The sequence below is a fragment of the Anarhichas minor genome, unplaced genomic scaffold (genome assembly GCF_050575085.1).
Source record: "Anarhichas minor isolate MPS153535 unplaced genomic scaffold, ASM5057508v1 ptg000014l, whole genome shotgun sequence".
Taxonomy (NCBI): Eukaryota; Metazoa; Chordata; class Actinopteri; order Perciformes; family Anarhichadidae; genus Anarhichas; species Anarhichas minor.
The window spans coordinates 13,887,075-13,909,911 of record NW_027466460.1 but is presented as its reverse complement, the minus strand read 5'-3'; the positions used below and the strand labels follow the sequence as shown (position 1 = coordinate 13,909,911).

Here is a 22,837-nt window from a genome sequence, read left to right as displayed (position 1 = left end):
GTAGACATTGTATTTTGACTGCTTTTCTTTAAATACTTTAAATTATTTTAATTTAATTGAATTATTTGAGTGGAATTCAAGTAAGATATTAGTGAGAAACTGTTTGTGCCACAATCCCAAAACCAAAGGATGTGTTAAATTAATAAAAAATGTAAATCTTAAAACAATAACAACTGTTAATACATTTAAAAAAAACTGTCAACAAATAAAACAATTGTGTAAAGAATAAATTACATCAGAGGGATTTAAATTAAGCTCTACATTTCCAGGAACTTTACAAATGTGATTGTTCTTTTATTGTTTGATGGTATTTAGTTTGTGAATATATATTTATCAGAACATCTGTTATTTTCAGTCATCAAATGTAATTGTTTTTTTGTCATTAGATCAAATTATGTCAAAATTGGATTTTGAAAGTTACCAAATCTGCATATTTAACCTTTGTTACATCATATTATTGCTGTTCTTTGGTAAAAAAGAAGAATATATATTTACTGATGTAATAATGACAATAATGTGTCAGAGACTAACTTCGGCTCTGGTCCAGGTTTACTTTACTCCCCCCCTCCTCCCCTTCTCTCTCTGCATCACCCATATTGAATCCTTCCTCTCTGCAGTGCACAGTCATGATGCTCTGTGCGCATGCGCACCATCACATCCTGCTGATCAATAAATCTGGCCCGGACTAACCCGAGTTATGAATTAAGAGATCAGTACAGAGACACAACCCGGATCAGTCCTAGTCCAAAAATTATCATCAGGCCACATATCAAACGTTTCTGATACGGATCATTAAATTCACTTCCGTTAACGCATCACTGCGGGACACACACACACACGCACACGCACACACACACGCACGCACACACTGATCTCTGTGGTCCGGGCTAGACCTAGTCCGGATCAGGCCTACCTGGCGCACCGTCCGCTCCTTTTCCGCCTTTTGGGAATCTTCATCTGGGATTTTATTTCGGCACAAAACGTCCTGGTCCAGAAAACCCACCGTTCCTCTAAAGGGGGGCCGGGGTTTGGGCCTCAGTCTCCCGCAGGACTAAACCACCATTTATTTCTCCTCTAACAGTCCCCGATATCAAACCAGACCACAGACCGGCCGTGCGATGCAGAGCAGACCCGCTGCTGCAGGACCGGGACGCACTGAGTCCACAAAGACACAAGAACAGATTTTGTGTCCCCAAGAGCGCTCATTAAAACCTGCTGTCCGGGTCCCGGTCCTCCTCCGGTACTCCGCTGCTGCAGATGGGAGGAGGAGGAGGAGGATGGGATGATGCGGACTGATCTTCCCTTCTGCAGGACCAGATCCGAGAGTCAAATCCGGGACAAAACCAGATCCAGAACCCCGTCTGAGGCTGATCCGGACCGGCTGTCTGTCTGTCAGTCAGAGGCGGTCTGTGGGTGTCAGGTTCTCCGACTCCAGCCTGTTTGTCCGCACTGCAGCTCCGCATCCACCAGCGTCAAACCAGCGTCACCGCACACAACCACAACATCCGGTCACAGCTTTCAAAATAAAACGCCCTATGATGAACGCGTCATCACCTCTTTTTAGTTTGTGTATTTATTTGTTTCCCTATTGTTGTCAAATATTAGTTAATATTATCATTTTTTTGTATTATTAATTATATATTCACTTTGTATCAACCTGTATAGTGTCATTTAAAAGTATATATTTACAAAGAGTTATTAATATGAACATCTTTTAAGAACATCTGAATCCAAATATATATATTTTTTTGTTTGGTTCATAACTTTACTGATGAAATTTAAATTTTCAGTCTTTTATCACAACAACAGAAGATTTAATACATTATTTTTACTGAACATATTGGATCTGATTTAATACATTTCGGGGTTGCAACTTATTTTTTATCATCAGTTAATCTGCCAATTGTTTTGTCAATAAATTAGTTAATTGTTTTGTTTATAAAATTTCAGAAAATAGTGAAAAATGTCTTCAGGCGTCTCGCTCTTTCCATGCAGGTGATAACAATCCGATAATATGCAGATATTAAGACACTCTGAAAGGGGCCATTCTGCATAATGAGGACTTTTACTCTTTAATAACTGGAGCAAAGGTCCACAGAGAGATGCTGTGCACTAACCTAAAATCCCAGGTGCGCTTCTGAACCCTGATTTTGAATCTCGCATCAATAATCTCACTTAAACAGACTTTTATCACATTATAAATATTGCTAAAGTGCAACCTCTCCCAGGCAGTCACTGAGAGACTTATGCATGCTTTTATCATAGGCTTGATTATTGCCATGCTCTCCTCTTTGGTCGACCAGAGAAAAGCTATAAATAAGCTGGAGATCAGTCACAGTGCAGCAGCACGTGTACTGACCAACACCATCACCTGTCCTCAAGTCCCTTCACTGCTTATCTGTCATTTGTAGAAAACACTTTAAGGTCCTTTTCACTCACTTGAGGCTCACTTAAGGCCTGAATACTTGTCAGACAAGTTCTTAATTTATGCTCCCCACACTGGTATTGCAGTTGTTCCCATAAAGAACTATGGAGGCAGAATTAGTGTCTCTGATGCATGCTTGTACAACTAGCAGGCTACTGCAACGCTCTCCTTTCTGGTCTGCCAAAGAATACAGTAAGCCAGCTTCAAATAGCTCAAAACATTCAGCTCTCTCTACACTGGTTACCTGTTCGTTTTTCAAGTTGATTGTAAACTTATTTCATTAATTTGTATGACATGGCACCAGACTACCTCTCAGGAATGCTTTTAGTTTATGAACCATGAGGCCCTCCGATCCGCTGGTCCTCTGCTCTTAGCTGTTACTCTCCAGGCCGTTGGATCTGTGAGCCGCTGAAAATATTGATATTTTTGAAAAGGAACTAAAAACCCATCGATTCAGTCTGGCTTTTTTGTAGTGTTTTTTTTTTCATTTTATGGTCTTTATTGTCATTGCTTATTATTCCGTCCTATTTCATACAGTGTCTCATGTGTTTTAATGCTGGTTTACCATGATACATTTATTCAGTGTTGTGTTTTATTTATTTCTTCTAAGCATTCTCTTAATCTTGATCCATTTTATTTTATAACCCGACTGTAAACAAATCACCTGCACTCACGTTTGTATGTATCGGATTCTATATTTTATTTAATAGTAGAGCGTTGTATTTATTTTTAGAAATTTAAAAAACCCCAGTGTAAACAAGTGTTTTTTTATATATTTGATTCTATATTTTATTTTGTATTGTAGTATTGTATATGTGGTGTACCTATTGTTTCCGTCTTTAGAGTAACGTTGTTTTATTAATCATGTGAGGGAGGCAGGAGGCGCTGTTCAGTCCCACCCTGTAACCAGCACCTGAACGCCTCATCCTCCCCTTCATTTACCGTCGGGCCTTTTCTACTGTTGACACACCAACACACCGACGGGAGGCTTCTATTCTCAATAGAAAACAACAAATCGGATCGATTGTTCTCTGTGGAGATTCTATTGATCCGACATCGTGCCTGTGGCCTCGCACACACCGACACACACACACACACACACACACACACACACACACACACTTCATCGCTTTGGTTTCCTGTTCGATGTTCGCTGCGATCACTTGATTCGATCAGTTTCTAGCGTTTGTTTGTTGTTTTCTTACCTGAATGTTGTTTTCTGTCCGGAGCCGAGCAGGATCCTCCTCCTCCACTCCCTCTGCTCCATCTCTACAGCATCAGCACCACTCTGAAACACACACACACACACACCTACACACTTCCTCGCTGTTTCCACGTTAAAGCTGCAGCCCCACAGCGCGCCCTGCTGGCACGGAGCCTGTTGAAACGACAAGTATTCATGTAGTTAACGCATCAGCAGTAAAAGTATACAATTATTATCCGCTTCAGGTAGTTACAGTATCAGCAGTAAATACATGTATTATTAGCTTCATGTAGCTAAAGTATCAGTAGGACAAGTACACAAGTATTCTCGGCTTCACATAGTTAAAGAATTAGTACTACACAAGTATTATTAGCTCTATGCAGTGAAAGTATCAGTAGTAAAAGTACATAGGTATTATTAGCTTCTTGAAGTTAAAGTTTTGCAGTGAAAGTACTGAGAGACAGAAGTGCAGTGATTTTATAGAAGAAAGTTGTATTTTTAAAAGCAGCAAACATTCAGATAAATGTAAAGCAGTAGAAGTATGAAGTAGCATCACACGGAAATACTAAAAGTACAAGTACTTCTAAACTGTGCTTACACACAGTACTTCAGTAAATGTACTCTCCATTTCTGCTGCTTTGATTGTAATGAGCTCAGACTCATATCATTAAGGAAACAATCTCAACTCCACTCACTCGCTTGTTCTGGAGCTTTTGACCACATCACACGGTCTTCATCAGCTGAGTTTGCTCCGGTAGGACTCGTCATCCACAGTGAGTCAAAACGCTGAACCACACTTATCAATATCAGATATATATTACAGTTTTACAGCCACATACAAATATCTGGCTCCCTTTATATATTTTCTTTTCATAAAAATCCAGATTTCCATTTTCACAGCTTTATTCTGACTCAGCTGATTAATGATGCAATTAAATATAATACACATTATATGACATTTTTTGTGTCTTACTTCTCAATTAGAAATGACTTTAAATGTATTTTAAGTCGATCACATGGTCTTTTGAGGACTACTTCCTGAATAAAAACGTATTTTATATTCATTTGTAAGTTTCTTTAAGATCTTTATGCTTTTATTTGATTTTTACAGATTCCACTGTTATAACAATAAAATATCATGACCCTAAAGTGTTAGAAACATATTACTGAATTTCAATGGAAGGAAGAGTTAATGAGTCATATTAAACCTTCATTTTTGGCAGATATTGTCTTTTTATTAGTAAAATATTAATGACATTTCAAATTCACACACATTCCCACTGTCCCTCTTTAGTCTCCTCACTAACATAAAGGAAACATTTAAAGTGAGAACCTTACCTTTAGTTTATTCATTTCAAATTTTTTTCCTGATATTTCACTTTCTGCTGCATCTGTGAAACAGACTTGTTTAGTTTTTTTTTTTTGTGTTTCTGCCACAAAGAGGTCAGAAATAAATAAAACAAACAGTTTAAATACTCTGTGTGTTTCTACACAGAGCTACAGGAAAGATATATAAAAATATAACACTGGATAAACATCAGATTTAACATTTTGTATAAAACGGTAAATACATGATATAACCTGGTTCCCTTCATATATTTTTGTACATTAATGTCTACACAGAGCTGAACGCCGGGTTTGCAAAGTTCCCGTTGGCCTCATCGTCGTTCTCAGCGAAGTCTTCAGGGTCGAGGTCGGCCTCGAACATCCGCTGCAGCAAAGCGTCCACCGTCCGATATCCTGACAGGAAACAACCAGCGATATCATCATCATCATCATCATCATCCATAATCAACAGATCAGGAGCAGAGCACATTGGATTTCTGTCTCTGAACTAAAATTTTGAAATCCCAGAAGACACAAAAGCTATTTTATTTTGTTAAACTTAACTGAACAGAAAATTTCAAAATGTGATATCTTTATGAATTTTTTTTATTGATTATTTGGGGGGAAACAAATCTTAATTAATTTGTATTGCTATTTATTTGTGACATTTTTCATAGCTTCATAAAAAGGTTTCTGTGATCTGCAGGTGAAAAGACATCTATTCGTTAAAACTGGACTAAATGTCTAAAACACAAGTTTTACATTTTGATTTCAAAGGCTACTCAATGAGCACTTAGCTAAAAGGTTCTACAGGATGTTATAAATTTCTTGGCGTTCATACCACGTTTCACACCAAATGATATCAGCAAAATGAAACGGCGAACACATTGAACACACCTGGTGAGCAAAATGAAGCAATTCCAGTGAAGGTGGTCTGATTTTTATCTTTAAAATCTCTTTTGTCCAAAAAAAAAAAGAGTTGTCAAAGAGTAAAAGCTGCTCTCATAGTTTTTGCTCTTCTGGTTCTTTGATCTACAGGTCCCACAGAGTCTGCCCTTCCAAAATAAAAGCATCCATTTGCTATGACCCTGCTGGTCTGACTGTTTCTTACTTTTTGAAGCGATTTTAAACATCAGGCCGGGTTTGTTGTTTGCCGATTGGCCGGTTCCCTGGTCGTTGTCCATGGTTTCCATGGCGTTCACCAAGTTATCCTCCAACTTCTCCCTGGTGCACAAAACAACACGGATAAAACAGCTGAATATTTGAATAACCAAACTTTTTTGGGTATTATTTTACGGGGATTTTCCTCTCGTCGTTGCTTCGTCCTTGTGGATTATTGAACCAGTTCACCTTTAAAAATGGAAAATATACGACAAACATTCCTGTAACAAGGGATCACAAGCTAAAAACGTTTAAATTAAATGTTAAATGTACATTTCAGACTATAAAAGCGATTCAGACTCTTAACAAATAAATTGCTTTAAAAAAGGACCGTACCAGGGATTTTCTTAGCCAGTTCATCCGGTTTACTTTCCATAATCATATTTTTTTTTTCTAATCATTCGTTCATTAGCATCAATGTCTTAAAAATATAATTGAATCCATCTCGAGTCATCTCAGGATTTCATATTTGATAGTCTGATTGTAAAGTTTTGAAAACACAGAGTAAAAAAAAAAAAAAATAAAAAAACACACAAATACTGTGTTTTAGTACATGTTGGAAATCCTAAAGTGGTACAGTCCTTTATACCCGTCCGCTAAATATAACGTCCGTGCTGTTGCCGATCATTCCCGGAGTATAGTGAGTGACAGGTCCTGGTTGTCTTTGTAACGTACTGTGCCACAGCCAGCTCCAGCTCCTCAATCTTCCTCTCCAGAGACGTCTGCAGGTCACTCTTATCCACCGAATACTCCACGAAGAACGCCTCGAGGACGAACGCCACGAAGATACTGAAAAGCAGGAAGTGATGCGTCGTCAGCCCCAGACAATATTTTGTTTATGTTACGGCAAATTGCGGGGATTAAATGGATGCTGAATAAGCAGTTCCTGACTGCAGATGTACCCATGGACGTACAGACTGGAATACTTTGATACTGAAGAAAACTTCACAGGCAACTTCTGCAGTGATAAGGAGTGCCTTTTTCTCAGTGGATTAATGGACACCTCTTGGTGATACACAGTAGAGATAATGATATAATGTAAAGTATGTAAATCAAGCTCCTCCTTAGTCTTACTTGATGATGACGATGACGACCATGATGTGGAAGAGGATGAAGAAGAGCCTGGCTGAGATGTGGGTGACGGCGGCGAAGCCGCTGCTGAGCAGTGGAGTCACGTTAAGGAATCATAGAGTTTAACATTTAAATCAATCGGAGTAAAGAAATGATTCCTAAACATCATAATAATATCCGGGAGAACGGTTTACTCCACTACATCTCATAGGACAATATAATTACATATATTTGATAACTTTAGTTACTTTGCAGATTCAGATTAATAATACAAAAAATACAGATAAAAGATAAATGAGCTCCACCTTTACCAACTGCAACATCAAAGTGATGAACACATTAATGCATCAATTATTATAATTCAATATGATTCTTAAATAGGCCATTCTGCAGGATGAGTACTTTGACTTTGGGTATTATCACTATTTTGACTTTAGCACATTTCTGAATGAATTTTGACCGTTAACAGTGTTTCTACACTGTTGTATTGACCAGCAGTTTTACTCCCCGTGCGCGAGGCGTTCAGGTGAAGGATATCATGCCACTGGTTGACCACGGTGAGCTCCAACAGCAGGATGTAGGACGACACCACGTTGTTGAAGTTGTTCTTGCAGTAGTTGAGTTGTGCGAAGTCCGTTCCTTTCAGCAGTGGGTTTCCACAGTACGCCTTCGCCGGGTCGCTGGAGTCCTCCTCGTAAAACTTCACCTTCCCCTTGAACAGCTCCATCCCTACCATGGCAAAGATGTAGTACACCACCTGAGGAGGAGGAGGAGGATTGATTTGGATACATTGTGATGAAAAGTGGCTCACGCATTAATGTTCCCCTCAGGGTGAATTGGACAAACTTTGGTGATCCTCTGACTTTTCATCCAGCGCCATCATCAGGTCAACATTTTAATGTTTCCGATACGATGCTTTATGACATTCCCATCAGCCTCAGCTGTACTGATAATTAGCCAATGTTAGCATGCTAAACTAAGTTGGTGAACAAGGTCAACATTAAAGCTGCTAAACATCAGCATGCTAGCATTGCCATTGTGACGTAAGCATTTAGCTCAAAAGCACGGCTGTGTCCAAGTACAGCCTCACAGAGCCGCTAATATGACTGTGGACTGTCAGAGTGCTTAATACACCACAGGTCTATAAACATGGACTACTTGTAGGCACTGTTGGGAAAACTAATACACTTTTAGATGCCTTACAATATATTCCAACAATCTGCTATCCGCAACTTACAATGATCAGCTGTCCAAATGTGAGGATCGCTGGTCCGATCCTGATCAGGGTGTTGATGATTGCACGAAACCTAACGGGGGATATAATCCAGATGAGAGAGCGATGGTACATAACAAGGTGTCCTGCTGTCTAAAAGTAAGGCAGAGTAAAAAGCATATGTACATTTCCTTCATCTCATCCGAGTCCATCCCAGGTGTCCAAATGATAAACTAGCTTGAGCAATGATGTAAAACTACAGCCGTGTTTGAATCAGACAAAAGTGCATTTAAAGCTCAAACCTTTTAATGCTGTCCACCACCCGGATCAGTCTGAGGACTCGCAGGATGAAGACGATGTCCAGGATCTGTCGGCTGGTGTAATTTCCCGCTACAACAGGACGGACACGATTACTCAGGTTGAAACTGGTTTAACTTTAAATCATGTTGCACCAAACTTTAAAAGTTTGAAATGACTAAAGATTAAATGTAAAGCTCTCTTTAAACTTCAGTTAAATATCTGGCAAATCAAAGCTAACGGTGCTAACAGCACTAACAGTGCAGACGTACCGACAGAGCTACCGCTAAGTTTAAACAGAAGTAGAACAAACTTACATGATGTCACGGCGGAGTTGACGATTGTGGCGATGAGAGCGGAGATGACGATGATGGTGTCGAACCTGAAAACACGAATCAAACATTAGGAAACCTTCAAACAAGTTGAGCGTAAATACTTTTCTTCGACAGTGATGAAGCTGAAAGCAAAACCGGCGTTAGCTTAAATGAAGCTGATGGGGTTTTTTTTGTCCCGTTTGTGTTCACAGGATGTCAGTCAGACATCAACATGTTTAACGACAGAAACATTTCATGGATGTATTAAAAGATCTGTAGGCGCCGCCACTCAACCTGTCAATTTGTCCCAGTGGTCACTCGAGGTACTGCAACAAACAATTTCCCCCATAGACCTCTATTATAAACGAGACATCTGTAACACTGTTCACAGGACGTCTCCAACTGCAAACAAGCTCAGTTATTACTCTGTGTGTTATGAATATGTAACCCGTGGAGGTTTTATATTTGTAAAAGGATTTTCATGTGTGTGACACCCTGATGTAAACGGGCTGAGCATCAATGTGGAAGCCACAAAACGATTTTTTTGGCTTTAAGCTCAGTGAACAATTTAGTTCGATATCCAGTTCTTATGATACATCCATGAAACATACAAACGTATCCGACTGAAGTCACTGCAGCTGCACTGCTCACCAGCGGGGAGCGCAACAATGCCACTGAAAAGAAAGAAAACAACTTCAACAGCTGCAGCAAAAGAGTTTCAGCACACTTGGTGGTCACTTTATTAGGTACACCTGCACAATTTAATACAATACAACTATTCTGCCATAACGTTATGGAGCTTATCATATTCAGTTTGTGTTGACTCGGTGATAGAAGTTCCAATTCAATCACAGTTAGTGATGGTGGAGATGTTTTCTAATATTTTGACCCCTCCATGTATGTCTACATGCCAGCCCACAGAGCCCTTTTGTGAATCTGGAAATGTTGCATATGTTCAACAATTTGGATACTTGGCATTAATTGGTATAATCACATTTATGGAAAAATATTTCAGCAACTGCTTGGCTGATTTGGGTAATATTGTATATATCGGTTTTGGGTGTTTGAGGATGTTGATTCCATATTTTTACAAATGGCTGTTTAAATATATATGAAAATAATGGGAAGGACACAGGATTAGAAACACCACATTTTGTTTACAGGTTTCTGACATTGTCAACAAAAACTGAACATTATGAACTTTGTAAAGACAGATTAAGTTATGGCAGAGCTGTTGTATTGCATTAGATTGTACAGGTATACCTAATAAAGTGGCAATTGTGTGTAAAAAAAATGTAAAAAGTCTGAGAGAAAAAACTAAAAGTGTGAATGAGAAACCAAAACTGTGAGCGGCAGGTTGAAGTCACTGTTTCTACCTCGCAGTCAAAATACAGAGAACAACATCTGAAGACCTGAGAGGTTTTTTTTTGTTTGTTTGTTTTTTGCTCGCAGTTTTGGTTTCTCATTTTTTGTCTTTGAGGTTTTTAATTAATTGTCTATGGCTTTTTCATTAAGACTTTTTAACTTTCTGAATTTTGGCCCTAAAACAGCTCCACAAAAAAGTGTTTTTACTCCATAATGGCACAAAAACAACCCAATAAATTGCCGCCTCAAGCATCAGCGAGCTGGTCCAAGCGCTGACAGGCGTTCGACTGAAGAAGCAGCGGATAATGGAACTGGAACATGTGTCACATACCTTGTACTTATAATCTGTGACGAAGATAAGCTGTGTGAAATGGACGTGAGACAGCTCATTGATTTTAGATTAGGAAACGTTTTTCATTTTGAGTTTTATCAGTAAGTGTTTCCTCATATCGGAGGATGTTCTGAAAAAACACTTATTGAGTTTCAAACACAAGCAGCTTCAAACAAATATTGAAATATAAAATATTGTTATTTTGTACTAAATCATACACATTTTCTTCAAGTTGAGCCAAGATCATGTAAATAGTGATTTTATAAACGTCCATGCAGTCCATCAGAAGGTATTAATACCTCGATTCATTAATACGTCCAACATTAGTTTATAACAATTCTATAAATTCATGAATCACGATGTAAAAGAAACTAGCTGGATGAAATCGGATCGAACCTCTTAATTTCATCCTCACAACAACATTTGTTGAACTTTATCTCCAGCTTCCAGTGGACAAAATGCAGCGTTACCCAGAATCCTTTGCTCAATTGGGACAAACGCAGTGCGAGTGTCAGCTTGTCCTCACCAGTTCCAGAAGCTGTGCCTGGAGAAGAACGCTCTGGGCTCGAACACGTAGAGCTTCAGCAGGATCTCCAGCAGGTAGAGAGCCAAGAAAACCCACTCGGAGTTAGCGATCAACGGATTCGCCTCGTCCAGACCGATGAACACAGCGTTCACCAGGATAATCAGGTCGTACGTGATCACAAAGGCCCTGAAAGACACACACAACCACACACACACACACACACACACACACGCACACAGCAGAGCTCCAGTGGGTCTGTCACCACCTCTATGCAGGCCAGGGTTCATCTTCACCAAACATCCTGAAGTTTTCTCCTAAAGCTTTATTTATACTCTGTTTGGCACCGAGTAGTGCTTTTATTTAACTATCTGTGACAGTCTGGTGATCGCATGTCCCAAGTTAAAAAAATTCAGAGGTGCATGACCATGCGCACCAGGCACCACCAATGATTAAGTCATTACTAAAAATATACTTCACGCCAGAAATATATATATTATTTACAGAATATATAAATCATTTTATAGATACCCAGCGCTACAAAGAAATCAGTTATACAAACAGATAAAACCTGTCTGTCTCACCGGTGTTGGATCAATCGGCAGAGGAGGCGGCTGGGGGCCGACAGGTAGAGGGCGGGGCATGCACGCTGGAGTGGGTGTGGTCTTGACTTGAGCGTGATCACCTCGATGTTCAGGAGGTCGGCCAGCTGGACGAACGCCACCTTACCTGTCAATCAATCGACCAAAAAAGCTAAATCACAAACACCATATAAAATATTGTTAAAAGTATTTGTATGCGATTATGGCTGATTTCTAATTATTCTGATGACATACCGTTAAGTTTACAGACAATAACACAGTCTTGTGTCTTCCTTAATGTTACCACTTCAGGGCCTGATCACCTGCGTGCAGGTGTGTTTTGATTTATCATCTCATTCACTATACTCTGCACCAAAGACTGATCAGAAACCTGGATCAGGTGTTTAAATGACACCCCAGTATCCTGGTTTCTATTAGAGTACTCCAGGTAGCATATCCATGTCTCTTAAAACCAGGATGTGATGTGCGACACATAACCAGGAAACAAGTGTTCATGTAAACACACTTAATGAGAGGAAACTAAACTGGACTGACACGTGCCGATGTTTTATGGAGTGTTCAGGAGCTCCTTTTCAACTCGTAAAGTTGGAGATTTCAGAGTTTACCGGCAGAAAGTTTCTCTCAAACAGCCGAGAATTTAAAAACTGAATAATTACCACCGGGCATCCACGTGTCCTCCTCACTTTTATTGTTTCCTGACTTACAACTTTCATCTTGTTTGACATCAGCTATTACAGGAGGGAAGACTTTATGGCCCCGGTTAATGCCTGTCAGACCTCGGGACACAGCCTGACAGGACGCTACTCAGGGGGGAAAAAACCCTTCGTCTGTTTAGTAGGATTTAAAAAAATTAAGAAACTCGAAAACAAACAGCGCACTTTGTAGTTAAAACAGACAAACTTCATTCTAATAAAGCATCAGCTGAAATAATTTACATCATTTTATTTTGACATGCTATTTAATGAAGTCCCGCTCCATTACTAGTAGTTGTATACAGGACTGCTTAAAGAAATAAGACACACTTGTAATGAAATGTGTTGATGTTGGTTTCTGGTGGATGTTGCAGCTGCCTCTGCTAGAATGGATTGGAGGCTGGGCCAAAATGATGACTGAGGCTGATTGTGCAGTAAGATAAAATGTAACGTTTGTGTTCAAGTCATTTACGGACCACATGCTGCCCGTGGTGCACCGCATATTACATAGATCAAATAGATTTCATGTTTCCCCTTTTAATTGTGGGTGAAATAATCACCCGGTTGGTCTGCACCTAACCTCTGTCTCCAGCCTCGTGCTTTTAAAGTCCAGCCGCTACATGGTCATCCTAACATGCTACTTGGTTTTTAATCACAGCTTTTGTTTTATTACTGTTATTTATCTGTAAAGCAGGTGTGTGTGTGTGTGTGTGTGTGTGTGCATGTGTAAAATGTTAATGCAGCAAGTTACACGTTACCATTATTATGGGAAGTGGGTGAATGCATGATATAAATGGAGGAGTTTACATCCTGCAATTAAAAACGTATGATGATTTTAAAGACTGACGGCGGTGTAATAATGTGGAACAAACAAAGTTTTGTCCACCTGGCTTCGTGTGATATCTGCTCTTCTGCTCAGTTTGTTCTCAGAATAAAGTTGAACTAGATGATGAAGCAGAGTTTGACTTCCTCCATGTGGAGGATGAGTGTGCAGATAGTGACTCTGCAGAAAGCTGAGAGAGGTGGTTCACCGGGCGGAGAGCTTCTGCGGTTGCGGCCAGGCGGCAACCTCCGGTTCTTAAAAGTTAAGTCAATGTGGAAGTGTCTTAAAGCTGCATTCTCTCTACTGACCAGCAGGGGTCGACTCCTCTGGTTGTATAGAAGTCTATGGGAAAATGACTCTACTTCTCTCTTGATTTATTCCCTCAGTAAACATTGTAAACATGAGTTTATGGTCTCAATCTCTAGTTTCAAGTCTTCATTTAGTAAATGATGGTCCATTTAGAGTCAAACAGACCATAAAGCATTAAGACATCAAGACTGCAGCAGGTGAGACGTGTGTCTTCTTCTGCCTGTAATGCATTTACTATCTCACTCTTCATCTCTAAAAGGGTTTTATTTTAACTAACTCTTTGAAAGACATGATTTTAAGTTGTTGAGGAGATTCTTCTCTGATCAGATCAGTCTGTAATAACTATTTTATTGTAAAGAAAAACAGTAATAATCTCAGTGTCACCCAGTGAGAGCTTTGTATGGGTACACATATGTATTGAGTGTCTACAATGATATATAGTGTGTGTGTGTGTGTGAGACCCACCAATGAACCCCTGGTTGTTGTCGTCGGAGACGCTCCACAGCAGCTCTCTGTGGGCGTTGCTGATGTCGGGCTGGACAAGTTTGACAATTTGGTTCCAGTTAGCCTGTTTCACCACCGGCTCCCCGCCCTCCGCCCTCTGCTCCTGCAGCACGGCAAATGCTCGCACCATCTTGTGCCTTTTGGCCCTCACCAGCTGCCGTACCTCCTCCTGGTGGAGCGACAGAACACCAATGCTTTTAAGACACCTGCTCTCCTTTTTGCTCAACTCGAGTTCAAACACTGAACATTGTGGGTTCTATAACGTGTCCAGACATGAATTTGTCAGTCAAAGGTTTTAAACACTGTACATCTTTAATATGTTTGTTTGTATCATTCTTTTACCCAAACTATTATTTATGTGCGTTTCTGATAACAAAATCAAAACTTACATATACATACATATATTTTTTTTCCATTGATTACTTTTTAAAGACTAGTTTTTTTTTTAAAGTTTCTTTGATTATAAAAAATAAAAAACTGAAAACAAAAGAGTCAAAGACAAATTAACAAAAAATAACAAAATGTAAAAAGCCCATTTCAGAAACAAAACTTTTTGTTGATAATAAAGGTCAATGGCTCACTTTTTCTACATGTTTTTGTGTGTTTTTGACCACTGAAGTAGAAAATAAACTAATACAAAATAGGTATTTTAGAGGGACAGCATATCGTACTGGATACAGCATTTCACTCTATGAGACAAAAGATGAGGACCCAAATGTTTTGTATCTTTTTTTCCTAAATTAGCGGTTGAAGTAGAGCTGTCTGCAGCAGTTTTAATAGTTTTAACATTAAAATGAAATATAATGTTTACATGGCGTGTTTCAGACTCTGTCAGACCGTCGTACCTTCAGGTATTTCTTGTAGTTGTTGTAGACGACGGCCAAGAAGACGGACATGAAGATGTAGGTGTTGATGAGAATGTACAAGATGAAGAAGATGGCGAAGTAGAAGCTGGCGTTGTACGCTGGCATCCTGCCAACGAGAAGCAGAAGACAAAACATGCAGATAAACAGATGAATGTTTCTGAGAGAGTCACTTCCTTCTTCTTTTCCGTGAGAGCTTCTGACTGCAGACACAAGAACGTGTTGGTGGACACAAGAAAAGAGTCGCTTACAAAAAGACATTTACAAAGTTCATAATAATTCATCCTCACAGAAAAGAATAAAGTAACATCTTTAAAACATGATGGCTGCCGTAACACCGCCATGCTGTGAAGGTGGTTAATGATGTTCTCACCAATATGAAAATATTGTAATTCAATACAATTCAAATTGTTTAATTTGATTTTTAATTTCTTGCTGTGTGGAAAAAACTTCCTCTATTTCATCAGAAAGTACAAAAATACAAGATTTTTAAAAATTTTAAATACTTCAGAGCCTCTAAATGTTTTGTACAGTTTCAAACCTCAAGCTAAAGGGAGGAAACTGAAACGGGTGGTGGAGTAGAGGAGGTCAGAGGTCAAAGCTGACCTCAGACCAGGTGAGTGAAGACACGGTGAAGAGAGTTTGTCTTAAAGTCTTACATGACGTCGGGGCTGTTGGCCGTGGTGACGAGGACGTACAGATCGAAGACGATCTCCAGGTAGTTGGTGAAGTACGGAGCGCCGCCGATAGTCTTCAGACCTCTGCACAGAAAACACACAATCAGTCTTCTTCATAAAGTGCTGTTTTTATTATAAAACTTGACATAAATACTGAGCCTCAGATTCATAAATAACTGTCTTTGAATTCAGATTAGAGAACGACTTTATACAACTTCATTCATCCAGAGGGATAATGTTGTGTTGCAGATCCTAAATATACGCAATGCCAACAAACATAAGCAGCTTTCCCTCTGAGGAAAAACAGGTAGCTCACAGCTCATTTAAAGCTGTTCATAAGTGTCGGATTAAAAATGACTGAATCTCACCGTTTGCCCAACAGTTTGAGCGCCATGAGGGAGAAGATCAGGAGGCTAAACATGAAGAGCAGGAAGACGTAGAAGATCTGAGGCAGAGCGTTCCGGATGCTTCTGAACGCTCTGCGGAGCTGAACACAAACAAACAAACAGAGTTTATGAAGGAGGACACGAACAACTAATTATTGATGCGTTCAGGCGCCGTCGGCTCAGAGAGTCAAACATTTGCACGTTTGGCAGCAGGAAGTTTAAACAGCAGAGTTCAACTGAACACATTTGTGATCCAGAGATTAAAGGACAGACACCGCTGCACGTTTACCTGTGAGACACCTGAACACACACACACACACACACACCTGCTCACACAATTATTTTTGTAGTGGAAGAAAACAAAGACACACAGTGATTTAAGAGTCTCTCTTCTCAAACAAAACTATTAAAATAACCTCAAAAGTTGATTTCCATGACGACATTATTAGAACGGGCGAGACAGGTGAGACAGCTTACCTGCCGTCCCTCTGTGACGTTGACCAATAGCAGCGGGCGCAGGACTCTGGACCAGCGGACAGCGTAACAGTCTGCAGCTATCAGCGCTTCGTAGATGATCATATCGACCAGAGTGAGCTGGACGACACGCAGAAGTCAAACATAAAACAGTTTATTTGAATGGTTCATACAAATTAAATGTAGTCCGGCACATTTCAGTTTCTCATCATTTCTGAAAGGTTTTCTTGCATTTTTTCTTCTTTAGGTGGAATCAGTTTTAAATGTTTACAAACACGAGTTAGTAAGTTTGTGTTTTGAGCAAAATGACTTCGTGATTCAAATGGCCGCCTCACTGATTCACCAGGAAGCCGCTTTGCTTTAAAAAAAAAAAACGCTGACGGTGCAACATCTCCGGCTAAAGGTTGTTTCACAACAACAGACAGAAAGTCTTCTCAGCACATTCTGAATCTGCAGCTCACAGACAGGAACTCTGCTCACAGCTAAAACCAGGAACTGCTCCGGGTTCAAACAGCACGACTCACCAACTGTCACCAGGACGAAACCCTGACCCGAGCCGAAACACTTCACAGTGATTCCCTACAGTGGTTCTAGTTTGGGTTGATCAGATGTCAGTTGTTCTAGTTTCGATTGTTCTTGTTTTGGCTGTTTTGTTTGTTCTGGATACAATTGTTCTGGTTGATCTGTGTTTTTCTTGTTTTGTATATTCTGCAGTACCGTGAGTGGCCACTGGCTGACAGAGAGGCTGATAAACATCCAATTTATCAGAATTTCTATCATTTTTATCAGAACCAAATTTACTGATTTCAGATTCCCCCTCGCAGCTTAGTAGCCCCTCCCATTAGACTAATGATGATGTTGATAAGCTCCGCCTACCACAAGGACGACGATGATGCAGATGTTTTTGGGATCTTTCCAGAACTTGTCTCGAGGAATCACTTTGGCGTAGTGAACGAGTCGAAGGGTGAAGACGAGCAGACAGAGCAGCTCCACCAGCATGGTGTACTGAAAGAAACAATAGCATACACACTGTATGTTGATACATGTGATTTTAATGGATCGTCTCAATCACTGGTCTGTGGTACTGGTCTAAACTGGTTTCACTCCTTTCTGCCTAATGAGGCTGTTAGTGTTGCAGATGGTGACTTTAAATCCTCCTCAGTCTGTTGTAATGAAACATCAAAGATCAGACGGTCATGGCCGCATAATATACTCGTTTCAAATTGGCTCGAAAGACGTCGATTACAAATTAAAAAGTATCTTTGAAAATAAATCAGTGTGAACTGTAAACCCTCGAGTTTGTTTTGACTTGTGTAAATTGAGGACTACAAAAAAAGCTTCTTCTATCTGCAGAATTAATGTAGATTGTTTTTCTTACAATGACGTGCACATAAAAAGAAAGGAAGTATGAAAACAGAACAGCGTTGGTGTGTCAGACGGCGACGGCGGCCATCTTACCAATGAAGGCACAGGGAAGACGGCCGGCTCCTCGAAGATGGCCAGAGACAGATTCACCACGATAAAGAAGAAGAGGAGCACCTTAGGGATCCAGTGATTGTAGCGCAGATACAGTCTGGACACACACACACACACACACACACACACACAGTCGTGTCTTCATGACTTTTGGGGACATTACATTGACTTACATTCATTTCCTGAAGACTTACCCAAACCATAACCTAACTCTAAGCTTAAACCAAGTCTCCACATTTTGGCCCCTCCAAAAAGGCGGGCCCCACAATGTGACTGTGTAATCAGATGTATGTCCCCACAAGACGGGACACACAGCAGCCTCTAACTGATCACAGAACAGAAGTGTTGAAGACAAAAGATGCCGCATCAGTGAAGACGCAGTCAACAACACTATTAAAGTATAAAGCTGCTGTTAGATTTTTTTTTGTCTCTAATTCTTTCTGACTTCCTGTCAGTGGCTCTCAGCTCCAAAACTATTGGTTCCTATGCAGATGTACATCTTTAAAAACACACATATATTGTTTTATTTAAAAACAAAAGTCTCTGTAAAAACAGCTGGTCTTTGTAGTTTTTAAATCAAACAAACAGGAGGAAATAGTGGTTTTGCTGGAGACTATTTTCAGCGGCGGATTAATACACATTTAGAGCTCTAGTGAGTGTTTGTGGCAGCAAGACGATGTGTGTGTGTGTGTGTGTGTGTGTGTGTGTGTGTGTGTGTGTGTATGTGAGAGATTGAGTCAAAATAAACTACAGGGTGTGTGTTCATGGTGATGAAGGAACATAGTGACAAAGTGAGGCTCACTGATGAGTTTTTAATAGTTTCTAGACAACCATGGAGCTCTACGGCACAGAGGAAGAAGAGATAACAGGCTGAGTAGATACATCCACTGTTGATTTGAGTCTGAGCAGGAAGAAAAAATAAAAACATGTCACCAGACTTGTACTTAATAAAAACTTTAAAATGAGGGGATCAAACCTGTGACGACCCTCTCTGCCTGTTCGTTTGGCTGCCTTCCTTGCAGGTGTGGAGGTGGGTGTGGCAGAGGGTCGTCAGGCAGAGTGGAAGCGCCTGAGGCCATTTGCAACACTGGCCCTGTGTGCCAGAGCACTCGGTACAAAAACCCTCTGGATTCGCAGTTGGTCTCTCACTCCTTCCTGAGACGCCCACTTTGGTTTCTACGCTATACAACACTGCATATACACTTTACACGCACCCACTCACTTACACTGCTGAAATGACTGACTTCACATGTCACTGTTTGTTTATGATTGTCTTTTATATTACTTTAAACCTAATAAATAATTAATCAACTGTTTCATTGAATGCGTCTCCCTTTTTTGTCATGGCCGTTCGGCCCGGTTTGAGACAAGTGGGGGCTCGTCCGTCCAAAGTGATTGGTTTGAGGCTGATATTTGGTTCTGAGTAATAATGGTTTTGTCCAGCACACAATGTGTTTGGGAGATGCATTTTTTTGGGCAGCAGTGAGTACATAGTCCTCTAGTGTGTTACATTTTTGACTTTTGTAGAGTGTCCCTGGATAGGTGAAGCAACGTGGTCCGTGTGGCTGCGTTGGTTTGTTTTTTTTGTTTGTTGTTTTTGTGTGGTGTGCGGTCAGAGCAGTTGTCTCGGGGACACATCCATAGCTGTCAGGTGAGTAACCAGATTGCTGGGGGCTTAACCGGGTTACTGGTTTAAGTGTTTAAAAAGCCTACCACTAGGGTTCAGTGAGGTAGATTAGTTTGGTGTAGGCAGTCTAGGCAGAGGGACTTCCACATTAGTTTAGGCAACATATCATTGTCTCTTTCACGGCACTAGTTGACCTAGAAAACACTGTCTGGTTTTGTGGTGGCCTTTGACCTGGTCTGTTATGGCAGGGGTACAGGACTTTGTTGATGCTCCATGCGAGGAGGTTCTGGATCGTTGCTCTAGAGATCAGCTCTTCAAGATTGCAGAAGAGTATGATATTGAGCTAAGTGGTGTTGGTGATAAACGGCTTAAAGAAAATGTAAAGGCTATGGTTAAAAAGCAGTTGGTTGAGAGAGGTTCTGTTGTGATGGATGGAGTTCAATATGATATTATATAATATAATAGTGATTAAAAAAAGCAGGAGATGAAGCGTGTCTCACCTCACAGCCTGAGGCGACGTGTCAAAGTAGATGTTCCTGTTGTACTGAGCGTCTGACACATAGATGGCAGCCAGGTCAAAATCCTGAAACACACATTTATCAAAAGGATGAAGCCGTTTTCATTTGACCTCAATCTCTTAATATATATATTATTAAAAACACTTCATTATGACGATGTTATTTATTAATGGTATAGTTGAATTCAGAGCTGTTGAATTGTTGAGATCAAACTATTAATTAATCGACAGAAAATAAAATAGCCAATATTTTATTTTCCTTTTTCTAGAAAAACACACCAATATCTGTTTTATATCACAGTGAACTTAACATCAAACAACAGACAACAAAATAAATCATTGGAGTCGATTATATATTTATTTGAATTTTTACAAATTTTAATATATGTACTGATAAATCAATTAATAATAACAGAAATATACAGATTAATCGACAATGGAAATATTGTTTAGTTGTTATAATAAAGTGGTCACTGAGAGTGTAAAACTGTCCGACAGGGTAAATTAAATAGATTTTAACACTGCGAAATATATTTAGAGGGATATAAAAAGGGACAATTGTGTGTTAATCATTCACATAAGTTAAAATGAATCATTCTGTCTCTTTTAAAGCCAGCTGTCCATCTTTAGATCACAATGTGACTCTTCAAACAGTTTGAGCAGCAAAGATGAAACAGAAGAAGCAGCTGAGACCCGACAGAGTTTAGACTTTACTGGAGTTAATCACAAACATGTACTGGAAGTGTCTTCTTCACTGTTTAACTGATTTATGGTGCAAACGGGACAAAAGTCCACGAGTTTACTGCTGTCATGTGAAATAAACAAACATGCTGAACAAATGAGTTTAGTTGGTGCAGAAGCATCAGCTGGGAGCGCACTCAGACTCTCACCTCTTTGCTTTTCGCAGCATTTCCTCCGTTTGGGATTCCTTTTCCTGCAGACTCATCAGGAATGTCCTCGCTCTTGTCTGGCTCGGACATCTCACAAACTCCCGACACGATTAGTCCCCCCAAAAAAAAAGTTCTAAAAGTTGTCCTCGCGCTCCTCGAAGAGTTTGCAGACCGAGTCAGTCCGAGGCGGAGTGTTTTTGTGTCTCTGCGGGACAAGAAGTCCAAACTTATATTTCCTCTTCTCAGTTTGAGTTGTAAACGTCACGGCGGCGCGTCCATCTGAAAGGATCCACATCACATGTTGTCCTCTCTGCTGCACGTTAACGGGTCAGTTTAACCTCCGCCAGGCTTCTTCTGTCTGACTCTGCTGATCCGAGCGTCTTGCTCTAATAAACCCCAGGATGCATGCTGCCTTCACTGACCGGAGGAAGTATGGAAGGAAAAAGTTGGAGTTACGTAGTTGCAGGCTCGTGACTGTAAAAAGTAAACTCTGTGATATTTTTTTAATTCCCGAGGAGGTAATTATTCATTTTTTTCACCAGTGAGTGACTCTTTTCAATTTTGTTTTAATTGAATGTTAGAAAAAATAAATCAATATTCAAACAGCAAACTGACCTTTGATTAAAATATGAAGAACACAAGCAAGAAAAAAATAAGAAAATATAACAAACAAATATAAGATTGTGTATATATATATATATATACACATTATTATTTAATCTACTCGTTTAATCATTAACATTTTGGTGATTTTCTGTCTTTTTAAAATGTTATTTCTAAATTGCTTCCCCTGTTTGACTGAGTGAAACTCGTGCGTTGCATTCAGTTCGATTTTGTGTCAACGCTTGTTTTTGCGGACTTTAATCGGAGACATTGAAGGCAGCACGAGGCGCCATGTGACTCACAGCAGCAGGATAACGGAAACGGAGGAAGAGAGACATTCAAAGACCAAAACGCACTAAGTGGAAATACAGAAGAATGGAGTCAACGACATTGTTCATGTGAAAGGAAATATCCACCTTAAAACTGATTTTAGAAGTGAAGTCACCAGGGGGGGGGGGGGGGCATGAGGATTTACTTTACAGTTACATTTATTCTCTCAATTTCTTTATTAAGACTCAACAGGACACCTTTTCTTATTTTATGTGAAAACAATTGAAACATCGACATTAAAGATTTGTAGTATTTTCATAAAGAAACAGAATCCTCACTTTTTATTGTAAATGTTGTGAGTACATTTTCATGAGATGTGTATAAGATCAGACTGATGTACATTAGTTTTATTTTAGGGTGTAATTTCCCTTCAAGGCATTCATATGCAGATAATCTCTTTATATTTCTGCTTGTGAATCTACCTCCTGGTTCACATCTTACATTATTAATGTATGCACTTATTACATTAATCATAATTGAAATAAAAGTGATTTATCAAGCTTATCACATAAAACATTCACCTCATAATTCTTCCCAGAATGAACTCAAACTGTAAATATGTTTTTAATATATATACATATATACATTATGTGCGATTAAAAGCTTAATGAGCCTGACAGAAAGCCACCAGTCAACTCATCATTTCCTTAGTTTTGTATTTATAAGAATAAAACAGCAGTTGAGGATTTTTCTGCAACAAAGTGAGAATCTGAAGTCTTCAACGTTTCTGTCCGTTTTAAACTTTGCAAACAATTCCTGTATTTCTGTGGATCTGCTGCCTCCTGCCGGTCACTCTGCAGTCTGACACTCTGGTTTGCTGCCAGCTGTGAGCAC

General features: G+C 39.7%; 2 protein-coding genes across 2 annotated transcripts in view; both read right to left on the bottom strand.

Annotated features, from left to right (window-relative positions):
- Positions 1-4,687: 4,687 nt before the first annotated feature.
- tpcn3 (two pore segment channel 3) lies at positions 4,688-21,465 on the bottom strand. Its single transcript, XM_076091615.1, has 19 exons — positions 21,071-21,465; positions 20,164-20,246; positions 18,019-18,133; positions 17,437-17,565; positions 16,564-16,680; positions 16,069-16,187; positions 15,683-15,784; positions 15,006-15,132; positions 14,122-14,329; positions 11,815-11,959; positions 11,234-11,419; positions 9,015-9,079; positions 8,703-8,790; positions 8,425-8,494; positions 7,725-7,944; positions 7,191-7,281; positions 6,792-6,905; positions 6,067-6,179; positions 4,688-5,369 (listed from the first exon to the last, which is right to left on the bottom strand). The coding sequence occupies exons 1-19, from the start codon at positions 21,158-21,160 to the stop codon at positions 5,245-5,247; spliced, it is 2,307 nt and encodes a 768-aa protein (XP_075947730.1). The 5' UTR covers positions 21,161-21,465; the 3' UTR covers positions 4,688-5,244.
- Positions 20,223-22,837, bottom strand: part of pgap4 (post-GPI attachment to proteins GalNAc transferase 4) — an 18,741-nt gene continuing 16,126 nt past the window's right edge. The window contains exon 3 of the mRNA XM_076091655.1: positions 20,223-20,246. The gene's annotated coding sequence lies outside the window, so the exon portion shown is untranslated. The remainder of the gene's footprint in view (positions 20,247-22,837) is intronic.